Source organism: Quercus suber, unplaced genomic scaffold (assembly GCF_002906115.3).
Source record: "Quercus suber isolate HL8 unplaced genomic scaffold, Cork oak 2.0 scaffold_218, whole genome shotgun sequence".
Lineage (NCBI taxonomy): Eukaryota > Viridiplantae > Streptophyta > Magnoliopsida > Fagales > Fagaceae > Quercus > Quercus suber.
The window spans coordinates 486163-497678 of NW_027069676.1; the positions used below are offsets into that span (position 1 = coordinate 486163).

At 36.6% G+C, this 11516-nt stretch overlaps 2 protein-coding genes, 1 long non-coding RNA gene and 1 pseudogene across 3 annotated transcripts; all 4 read left to right on the forward strand.

Moving 5' to 3' along the window:
* Nucleotides 1-4984, forward strand: LOC112033548 (uncharacterized). The gene is made up of 2 exons (XR_010631500.1): nucleotides 1-4701; nucleotides 4805-4984. It is a non-coding gene; the product is annotated as an uncharacterized LOC112033548 (long non-coding RNA).
* Nucleotides 4985-5482: 498 nt separating this feature from the next.
* LOC136070201 (uncharacterized) lies at nucleotides 5483-5712 on the forward strand (annotated as a pseudogene).
* Nucleotides 5713-8149: 2437 nt separating this feature from the next.
* LOC112033569 (pentatricopeptide repeat-containing protein At2g35030, mitochondrial) lies at nucleotides 8150-10637 on the forward strand. Its single transcript, XM_024066348.2, has one exon. It carries the CDS (start codon nucleotides 8661-8663, stop codon nucleotides 10635-10637), a length of 1977 nt encoding a protein of 658 aa, XP_023922116.1. The 5' UTR covers nucleotides 8150-8660.
* A 248-nt stretch (nucleotides 10638-10885) lies between these two features.
* Nucleotides 10886-11032, forward strand: LOC112033579 (uncharacterized). Its single transcript, XM_065779808.1, is given in 1 exon segment — nucleotides 10886-11032. A coding segment is annotated over 1 exon segment (147 nt).
* The last annotated feature ends 484 nt before the right edge of the window (nucleotides 11033-11516 follow it).

Genomic DNA, 11516 nt, shown 5'->3' on the forward strand with positions numbered 1-11516 from the left:
AAAAAAAAAAAAAAAAAAAATCCCATTACTGCTCTGTTTTTCACCACAAGCAAGTTGTCTTTGTCATTTTCCTGCTTAGTACCAAAAAGCTGTCCTATAGTTGTGCTACCCATCAGAAGACTAGATATTCATGCCAATCAAAGACTCCAATCCAAAATCCCACAATCAAGTCTCCAAATCCCTTGCAACCACAAAGACAGAGAGAAGAGAAATAAGAGCCCATTGCTGCAATCGTGCCACACTACCACCAACAAACCACCACATTCAAATTGGGTTGAATCCTTTCACGACAATTGCTACGCATGCCGCCACCACCACCACCTCCATGAGCCGCCGCTTCAACTGGTTGTCCTCACCATCACCTTTTTTCTGCGCCACCATGATTTTAGTTTTGCCCAGTGTCACAAAGCCACAATTTAATCGGTCTCCATCATTCAAATGTCACGAGCTAACCCACTAGCCTTGTCTAAACCCATTCTCTTTATTTTTTAAGCCATCAAGCTAACCCAACCCACTTTTATAACCCAGACCATTACCTAATCTAGCCCATTTGTTAACAAGCCCAAAGCCCACATTTTACAACACCGGTTTTCTTTTTAAAAAAAAAAAAATACAAGACCCAGCCCACAAAATCCAAACCTATCAACCAGCCCAGTCCCAGCAATTGTTTGAGAGAATAGTCTTAGAAGCCTATTCCAACGATCTGTTTAGAGAACATCACAGCAACCCTGGTTCTTGTTCCAACTTCCAACTATTTTAGAGAATCATGGTAATATCAGAAACTCCTTATTTTGATGGTTGTAAAACTAATCCACAGGATTTTGTCAACTGGATGACTGGGATGGAGCAATTCTTTGAGCAAGCAAATTTTGTAGATAACAAAAAGGTTAGCTATGCAAAGTTGAAGTTAAAAGGTGGAACACAAATCTTTTGGGAGAATCTTGAATATTTCTACTATCTAAAATATGAACCTGCCATTAGTGTTTGGGAAGATATGAAAGAAAAGATTTGTGATGAATATTTGTCACCATACTTTCGAGCTAAGTATCTAGCATAATCTCAGTGTGGTACTTTTCAAGTTGAAGCAAATACGATGAATTCTTATCCCATTTCATGTCCTCAACGCACTTTTGAACAATCTATCTAGGCATTATCTCTACCAAGGAATTAAATGAATTATCAGTAAAGCTCATGAAAGATGTTCAAGACAGGATTGCTCAAATGAAGCAAATGAAGACTCAGACTAATTCAATTGGGAAACCAAGTATAATTGATCACAATGAACTTATTGTTACCCCCATAGAAGACAACATTGATGATGATATCTTGGTCGTGGAGAATCTTCAAGCAACACCAAAGCCTAATATTGACACAAATGTACATGCCTCGACAAGTGTTGCTTTAACATGCGTGCAAGGAAATGAATCTATTGAAGAACAGCAAGGTGAAGAGATGGTTTCTAAGGAGAGTATTATGTTAAAGGGTGCACATGATGTGATATTGGAAGCTAATGAATCTGCTTTTGATTAGCCTTCCATGGTGCCTGAAGACAAACAATTTGCTAAAGTGGAGAAAATGGATAACATAATAGTTTCAATGGTTCAAGATAAGATTATGTTGATTCCACACATTAATTTTATTGTTTCAAAAGAGTTTGCCATGATGGAATTCAAGATTTTTCTTTTCTCTATGATCCCTAAGGTGATTCCAGACTTGAAGCAAGTGTTACTTGTTAGCATCCTAATCTTTCAACGCTTTAGAACTTGAGGTCGAGTTTTCTCCAACTAGAGGAGAATGATGCGGGAGACGCAAAAAGATTATTATTTAGTATTATTAATGTTTGCTAGCCAATTGTATTTTTATGATTTAGGTCCTATTAGTTTATCTGGCTATTAGTATTTTAATTTAGAAGCAAGGTTATTTTTGTAGGCAATAAGGGTTTCCTAGCCAATTAGAATTAGGGTTTAGCAATCCTTTATAAACAACATATTGTACTCCTTGAGGGAGAGTTGATATTTTGATGAATGAAAAAAATGGCCGTTTGATCTTTCTTTAGTCTGGTGCTGACTCCAGGTCTAACCTAGGTGCTGACTCCTAGGTCATATCCCTTTATTTTATTGTTGTTTTAGTTTTGTTTTGGATGCCCTGCGTCAACGAGTTTGTGGTTTTGTGGGTTTCATCATGAACCCTAAGAATTAAAGATCAGTTTAAAAAGGCAAGAAGATTTTCAACTTATTAGTTTTATTGTCACAATATACTGAGTATAGCTTCACAAAAGGGGGCTCTGATCACGTGATCTTACATCTTATGTTTGCTTCTTTAGTCTTGAAGGACTTTTGTCTGCCCCTACAACTTTGTGTTCATGTTAGCTAATAGTCATACTATTCAATCTTTGATGGTCCTGATAGCTGCCTTTTTAAAAGTAAGAATGTTAGCTGGTCAAAAATCATTACTGATTTTGGCTTTCAGTCTTTCTGGCTATTAAGTTGCAAGACAACTAAGCCTCGTTTTTTGCTTGAACAAAGTTAACCTCTAATAGTGCTTAATTTTCGCATCACAGTCTCTTACAAAATTAGCCTGCAATATACTTCTGAACCTCATCAAACACTCTGAAATGTAGTTAGTATGACTTAAAAAAATAGCTAGTAAATGCTACTTGGTTTAAAAGACAACTTGGGCATAATATTCATTTTCCATCTCTACTATTTTTCTTTCCTTGTACTAGTCCCATTATTTCTACATCTTATGACAAATTGGTCCCCTTATACATTAATGCGTCCATCCTAGATGCTACTCATACCTCTTTAATGTGCACAATAAAACAATTTCCATTTTTATATGATCATAAACATGTCTTCTCATTGATGAAAATGAACCGTGTAAAAGCATACTGGCTTGGTTGAGATCTTATACAGTTTTATTGTGAAAATGATGTGAAAGGGAGGAATATTGAAAACAATGCACGTGCTTTTTATGTTTCACAGATTGCAAAATCTGAGGATCTTCTTGTATGGCCAAAAACCGGCCTTATGGCCTGTTTGGAAGTTTAAAAAAGGAGGTGGAGTAGAGTAAAGAGAGGGAGAGTAATTCAATTATCTTATTTGGAAGTTTTTTAAGGAAGAAGGGGGAGGTATTTAGAGGAGTTTGGAGGGGTTTCAACTACCTCTAACTCCTCATTTTTAATTTCCCCAAATTGGAGAGATTTAGAGAGAGAGTAGAGTACATAAATTATTGACCAAATAAATTACCTAATTTACCCTTATTATATTAATAAAATTCCAATGTTTTGTAACATTAAAAAAAAAAAAATCTGTAACCCACAAATTTCTCTCAAGCTCTCTCAGCTCTGTTCAGAATTTTGTTGTTTTGTTTTTGTTTGTTTTAGCTGAAATAACCAGAAATCGCTGCTCAACTTGAAATTGGAAGAAAATTGAGGGTTTTTTTTTTTTCCCCCTTCAATAACCAATCAGTGTGTTAGTATTATCTTTTTCTGAATTTGTTTGTTGTCTTTTGTCTTTTCCTTCAACATTGTCTGCTTGCTATGTACGGAGAAGACAAAGGTAAGTGATTTGAGTTTGACTGCGTGATTTCCCCACCCTTTCCCATTGTTTGGGTGGTGAGAAAACCAAGGAATTTGAATTGATGGAAGTTATTGTTTTGGTTTGATGTGAAGTTGTATCTGTTTTCTGCAACAACTAAATTCAATATTTTGGTGATTTTTTCAATAAACAAACAAACTAAACATTTTTTTCTTATTTTAATTATTATCAATTAAGGATGATTTTTTTTAGTAAAATAAAAAAAGCAGAAAAAATATTTAATCATAGACTAATGTTGATTATTTAATTCACATCAGGAAAAAAAAAAAAATTTATCAAAAAAAAATATTGCATGCTATAGTCATAATTATATAATCTAACAAATTAATCATAAGCCAATGTTGCAAGTTCATTTTCAAATAAAGGTAAATTTGTCTATTTAAATTAGTTCCTCTCCTTTCCATCATAATTTTTAAAACATCCAAACAAGAGGAAGGGCTAATTACTCTCTTCCCTCTTACTAATTTTAAAAACATTCAAACAAGGTGAAGGATAACCATTCCTCTCTACTACTCTCCTCTACTCTCCTCCCTCTCTAAACTTACAATCAGGCCATTAAATTGCTTCACCCCACTACCTTATTATATTTTGATTTTAATTTATGTTAAGCTTCCTCCAAATAAATCATATTGAGAAGTGAAGTATTATTTTGTTTTTAAAAAAATTTTGGTATGAGTTACTATGACATTGTGTGCATGATTTACAATATATTTGAATTATCTTCTCTATCCTATGATTTATAGACAGAATAGTTCATTGTCTTTCTGATTGATAGCCAATAGAAATGATTGGGACAAATGTGAATTTGGATTTATTATCATTGAAGATTGAATGCCATCGTTTAGAAGATTCTTTCAACCAATAAGTGTACTTGTATATATGCATGCCTTATCTTAGTTATATGAAAATTTATATCCTTCTTATTTTTTCACTCCCCATAAACATGTTTATTTAAAATATGGCTTATAAATTCTAAAGTCAAACTTATGGTTGTTGATTCTGTCATTAGCTACTATAGGCATAATGAAAGGAAAAGAAGGTGAATTTGCTACAGGGAAAAAACTACTATCAGTATTTATGACTACCTATAGTGATTAAAAAGGTTTTGCTGCTAATATTCTAGCTCTCTATAGTTATGTTGATTTAGTTGAAATTTGAGATGACCGATTGCATTAAGTATAATTTTTTCCCCTTTTCGTGGACAGATCAGCTGAGGCTAGTTGGAAACAAGAGAGGAGATTGAATACATGGTTTAGGGATTTAAAGCCCTCTTTAAGTTCAGTAGTTGAATACTCTGTGCAAATCTTCTTAAATGGTTTATGATTCATTTTCCATTTTAAAACAAATTGTAAAGCTTTGACATACTTTATACAAGAGGTTTGATATTTGTTATTGCGATAGAGAGGGAGAGAGAAGGGGGGGGGGGGTGCAGGCACTTATCTATTGTTGTCTAACATATATGCTTCAGCTGGGAAATGGAGGGAAGCAGCTAATATGAGGTTGAAAATGAAGGAAAGGGGTTGAAAAAGCAACCTGGTTGCAGTTGGATAGAAATTGGGAATAGACCATATGTGTTTGTAGTTGGTGATAAGTCTAATAGTCAATCTGAGCTTATTTGTTCTTTACTTCATGATCTTCATGGAAAAATGAAGAAGGTTGGATATGTACCACATGATGATTTGATAATGGATGAGGATTTTGCAATAACATAAGCTTGAATTGGCATAAAGTTGGATGGTATTACTATAGGTGACATGTAGAAATGATGCTTAATTAGGAGCATCTACCTATTAGTGCCATATTCAATTGGATGATGCTCTGATCATCTAGGATGATTTATAAGTTAAAATGAACCAAAAATTGGAGAAGAAGGGAATGTTGTACTGTTTTTTTCACTTTTATGGGCCAAAGTCACCTCCTTTCATTTATACAAACAGAGAGAGAGAGAGAGAGAGAGAGAGGCAATGGCAATGCCATGGGCCATGACTCTTTATGGCAAAGATGTGTTGGTGGCTCTGTCTGGGTAGGTTTCTTCTTGTTTGACAGTTGCTGATGAGATTGCTGGCTCTCTTAGAACTGGTGATATGGGACCCTTCCATGTTGGCTGATTGGACTCAAATTCACAGTCCAAAGCTTTCTGTTTGCCTCTAAAACCCACCTGATTATTTGTGATGTACTGTAATATATCTTTCTCTGTGTCTTTAATTCCTATTGTACTTTGTTGATCCTTGCAAAACATAACTGTTTGGTTTTACAATTTCTTATATTTCTCTCCATGCTGATTATTTGTGATGTTTGTAATATATCCTTCTCTGTCTCTTTAATTCCGTTTTACTTTGCTGATCCATGCAAAACTATAACTGTTTGGTTATATCACTCTAAAGTTGTGAGATTTCCCTATAATTGTTTTGTTTTTGTTTTTCCTATGATGGCTTGTTGAATTATTTATGGATATGGTATCTCATCAGTTCAAAAGCTGTGGTTTTTGAGTTTTTTCTGGTAACTTTGTCGTCATATATGGGATTTGCTCAATTGCAAGGAGCAAGTGTTTAGATGAAATATAAAAACTTGGAAAAATTGCAAGCTTTTCTTCACTTTTCATGATATAACTTAAATCTTGTCCATCTGATATAGGGCAAAACCTATAGTCTGAACTTAAAAAGACTAATTCTACATGTACGGTACTAGGTACCTTAGTGGTGTTGTTCCATGGAGCACTTTAATCATTATCTATCTGATAAAATGCAAAATCTTTAGTGCAACTATAAACAGTACTCATTCTCTGTGTTTTACCTTTGAGAGACAACACATCTAGGCTAATGAATTAGACTATGGCCTAGACTAATGGGATAGAGAACTCTCAATCAATTTGTTGTGATAGATAAATATTCAGCGAGTTACATCCGCCCCTTTAGTTTTATACTCTCTGTGGCATACAAGCACTTGCTTCATATATAATAGTATACATTGGGATTCTTTTATGTTTTAAACTTCTATGCTGCATGCATGCCTTGTCTTAGTTATATGAAAATACATATCCTACTTGTTTGTTCATCTCCCTAAACATGTTTATTTAAAATATGGCTTATAAATTCTAAGTCAAACTTTGGTTGTTGATTCTGTCATTAGCTACTATAGGCATAATGAAAGGAAAAGGTCAATGGGAATATTTGGGGGTGGTGGTGTACAAAAGAAGTAACAGCTGCTTATGGTGTTAGTCTGTGGAGAACTATAAGACAAGGCTAGCCAGCTTTCTCTAAATCCATCATCTTCAAAGTTGGCAATGGTAATAGAATTAAACTTTGGCATCACTTGTGGTGTTGGGTTTGTACTCTTTGGGAGGCATTTCCAAAATTTTACAGCTTTAGTTGTAACAAGGTTTCCTATCTTGCAGATGTCATGTCTTTTTCTAATCAAAGACTACTTTGGGATCTTCAATTCCATAGAGATCTCCAAGATTGGAGATTGAACAATTTGATATTTTTTGGAATCTTATGCACTCTATGACCTTTACTAGTGAGGGCAAGACAAACTTTGCTGGAAGTCGACAAAGAATAAGGGCTTTAAGGTTAGTGAGTTCTATTTATCCATCTTCTCGACCCCTAACAACCTCTTTCTGTGGAAACCTGTGTGGCGCTTAAACATCCCTCCTAGAGTTGCTTTCTTTTCTTGGACTGCCGCCTTAGGCAAGATTTTGACCCTTGATAGATTGTGGAATAAGGGTGTACCGTCATGGATTTGTGTTATATGTGTAAAAGAAGTGGGGAGTCGGTAAACCATCTTCTTCTTCATTGTCCCATTGTTTTCGAGCTATGGTCTGTGGTTTGGAGCCTTTTTGGTGTGATTTGGGTGATGCATCAAAGTGTTGCAGATTTATTTGCATCTTGGCAGGGTCCATTTGGTAGACAACGCAACATGGACCTATGGCGGGCTGTCCCACATTGTGTGTTATGGTGTCTTTGGTGGGAAAGGAACAGTAGATGCTTTGAAGGGACGGAACGGTCGATTCTTGAGATTAAATCTCTCCTCCTCTACTCTTTATTTGCTTGGTGTTCTGTTTTCACTTCTTTTTCTTGCTTTAATTTTTTTCATCATTGTAATTTCCAATCTTGATGTAATCCTTTGCATGTAGGCTCCCGGTGTACATGGGGCTTTTGATTTAAGAAATATCGCTATTTATCAAAAAAATAAATAAAAAGGGAAGGAAAGAAGGTGAATTACAGATTACTACAGGGAAAGAACTTTTTTTTTGGTAAGTATTTTTTTTTTTTTTGTTGCTTGGGCTTAGCTTATTTATCAAACAAGCCTAGAACTAAAGTTCAAGCTTGGCTTATTCATAAACAAATAAACGTGAACGAACTTTTTATCAAGTCAAGCTCTAGTTGTTCATATACAGCTTGATTCATTTACGACCCAACAGTGCAGCACCACCAAAATCAAAGTAAAAAAAATAAAAAATTACAGATGCATTCATTTAGCTTCAGCTTCGCAATGTAAGATAAAAGATCGTACTTCAAAATTACGCTTCATTTGTTTTGATGCAAGATGGTTTTTAAGTTTAAATCTGGCCAACTGTAATATTTTACAGTCAAAAGGTTAAATTTCAGCTTTTACACTTTTTTATCTTTCATACAACTCTCCCGCTCTCTACGACAAACACTGTCCCCTCTCTCACTCTTCGCTCTTCCCACACAAACCAGACCACCGAGCCACTCATCACCGGCCACCGATCAATTCGTCGGAGACACTCATCGCCTAATCCACCTCCGCCATAGTGTGCTACACCCACAGAATCTCGGTTCGACCCTTCGTAAGTTTTCTTCTTCGTTTTTGGATGACTTTCGGATTGTGGTGGGTGGCTGGGTTTGTGGGTTGCGGTGGCTGATTGGGTGGTTTGTGGGTTCGCAGCGGTGGCCGGGTTCGTGGGTTTGTGACTGTAAACGAAAATATTTTACTTCGAAACAAACAGAGGAGTTACTTTTTGCTAAAAGCTTTGTAGCTTGAAATGTTAGCATTTTTTCATGGGATACAGTAATAGGGATTATTAGTTTCTAGCTTGAAATGTTAGCAATTTTTCGAGTATCAAACAATGTGACAGTGAGACAATTCAGCAATATTCTTAGATCACCCATTTTCAGCTGTTGTGTCCAATATGTTATTCCATTACTGTGCAATCTTAGGAATTTTTGTGGCAGACCCAGAATTGGTCTTTATCACTCGGCGAATGAGCCTGGAATGGCCAAATTTGAGATACCCAGAAGAGATTCTAGTGCCAATTCGTATTTGGCAAGGACTAATTGGCTAATCACCAAGTGTTTTAGAGAGGGTAGAATTGGGGATGCACGCCGAGTGTTCGATCAAATGTGTGAGAGAGATGTGGTCACTTGGACAACGGTGATCACGGGGTATGTTAAGCATGGGATGGTTGAGGAGGCGAGGAGGTTGTTTGATAGAGTGGATGCTAAGAAGAACGTGGTTACTTGGACCGCTTTGGTTGGTGGGTATATAAGGTTGAAAAGGTTTAAGGAAGCTGAGAGTTTGTTTAATGAGATGCCGGTTAAGAATGTGGTTTCTTGGAACACAATGATTGATGGGTATGCGAGAGATGGTAAAGTTGATTTGGCTTTGGACTTGTTTGATAGGATGCCAGAGAGGAATGTGGTTACGTGGAATACTGTTATTACGGTGTTGGGGCAATGTGGGAGGATTGATGAGGCACAGAGGTTTTTTGAACGGATGCCTGAGAGGGATGTGATTTCATGGACGGCAATAGTTGCGGGCTTGTCAAAAAATGGTAGGATTGAGGAGGCCCGGTTACTTTTTGATAGGATGCCTGAAAGGAATGTGGTTTCATGGAATGCTATAATTACCGGTTATGCGCAGAATAAGAAGTTGAATGAGGCTCTTAGCTTGTTTGAGAGAATGCCTGAGAGGGATATGCCCTCATGGAATACCATGATTACGGGATTTATTCGGAATGGAGAGTTAGGTAGGGCTTGGGAGTTGTTTAATGAAATGCCCCAAAAGAATGTCATATCTTGGACTGCGATTATCACAGGGTATATTCAGGATGGGCAAAGTGAAGAAGCCTTGAAGATTTTCTCCAAAATGCTGGTGGCCGATGGGGTGAAACCTAATGAGGGAACTTTTGTAACAGTTTTGGGTGCTTGTAGTGATCTAGCAGGTCTTAGTGAGGGACAACAAGTTCATCAGATGATAAGTAAAACAGTCTACCAAGGTTGTGCATTTGTGGTATCAGCACTCATAAACATGTATTCAAAGTGTGGAGAGTTGGGTGCTGCTAGGAAGATGTTTGATGATGGGCTGACAAGCCATAGGGATTTGATTTCTTGGAATGGCATGATTGCAGCTTATGCGCACCATGGATGCGGCATAGAGGCAATTGGCTTGTTTAATGAAATGAGGGAATTAGGGGTCCAGCCTGATGATGTCACCTATGTGGGGTTGCTCTCAGCATGTAGCCATGCTGGTTTGGTGGAGGAGGGGCTAAAATACTTTGATGAGCTTGTGAAAGATGGGTCCATAATTTTGAGAGAAGATCACTACACATGCTTGGTTGATCTCTGTGGCCGTGCAGGGAGACTTAAAGAGGCTTTTGATTTTATAAAGCGGCTAAGGAACAAACCATCAGCATCTATTTGGGGGGCTCTACTTGCTGGATGTAATGTTCATGGGGATTTGAACATAGGGAAGCTAGCAGCAAAAGACCTTTTAGAAGTGGAGTCAAAGAATGCGGGCACTTATCTATTGTTGTCTAACATATATGCTTCAGCTGGGAAATGGAGGGAAGCAGCTAATATGAGGTTGAAAATGAAGGATAAGGGGTTGAAAAAGCAACCTGGTTGCAGTTGGATAGAAATTGGGAATAGACCATATGTGTTTGTAGTTGGTGATAAGTCTAATAGTCAATCTGAGCTTATTTGTTCTTTACTTCATGATCTTCATGGAAAAATGAAGAAGGTTGGATATGTACCACATGATGATTTGATAATGGATGAGGATTTTGCAATAACATAAGGCTTGAATTGGCATAAAGTTTGATGGTACTACTATAGGTGACATGTAGAAATGATGCTTAATTAGGAGCATCTACCTATTAGTTGGCCATATTCAATTGGATGATGCTCTGATCATCTAGGATGATTTATAAGTTAAAATGAACCAAAAATTGGAGAGAGAAGGGTAATGTTGTACTGTTTTTTTCACTTTTATGGGCCAAAGTCACCTCCTTTCATTTATACAAAACAGAGAGAGAGAGAGAGGCAATGGCAATGTCATGGGCCATGACTCTATTTATGGCAAAGACGGTGTGGGTGGCTCTGTCTGGGTAGGTTTCTTCTTGTTTGACAGTTGCTGATGAGATTGCTGGCTCTCTTAGAACTGGTGATATGGGACCCTTCCATGTTGGCTGATTGGACCTAAAATTCACAAGTCCAAAGCTTTCTGGTTTGTCTCTAAAACCCACACTGATTATTTGTGATGTACTGTAATATATCTTTCTCTGTGTCTTTAATTCCTATTGTACTTTGTTGATCCTTGCAAAACTATAACTGTTTGGTTATTACAATTTCTTATATTTCTCTACCATGCTGATTATTTGTGATGTGTTGTAATATATCCTTCTCTGTCTCTTTAATTCCTGTTTTACTTTGCTGATCCATGCTAAACTATAACTGTTTGGTTATATCACTCTAAAGTTGTGAGATTTCCCTATAATTGTTTCTGTTTTTGTTTTTCCTATGATGGGCTTGTTGAATTATTTATGGATATGGTTATCTCATCAGTTCAAAAGCTGTGGTTTTTGAGTTTTTTTCTGGTAACTTTGTCGGTCATATATGGGATTTGCTCAATTGCAAGGAGCAAGTGTTTAGATGAAATATAAAAACTTGGAAAAAT

What these genes read in the sequence shown, in the direction of transcription:
- LOC112033569 (XM_024066348.2), top strand. Translation starts at nt 8,661, where the DNA reads ATGTTAGCAATTTTTCGAGTATCAAACAATGTGACAGTGAGACAATTC.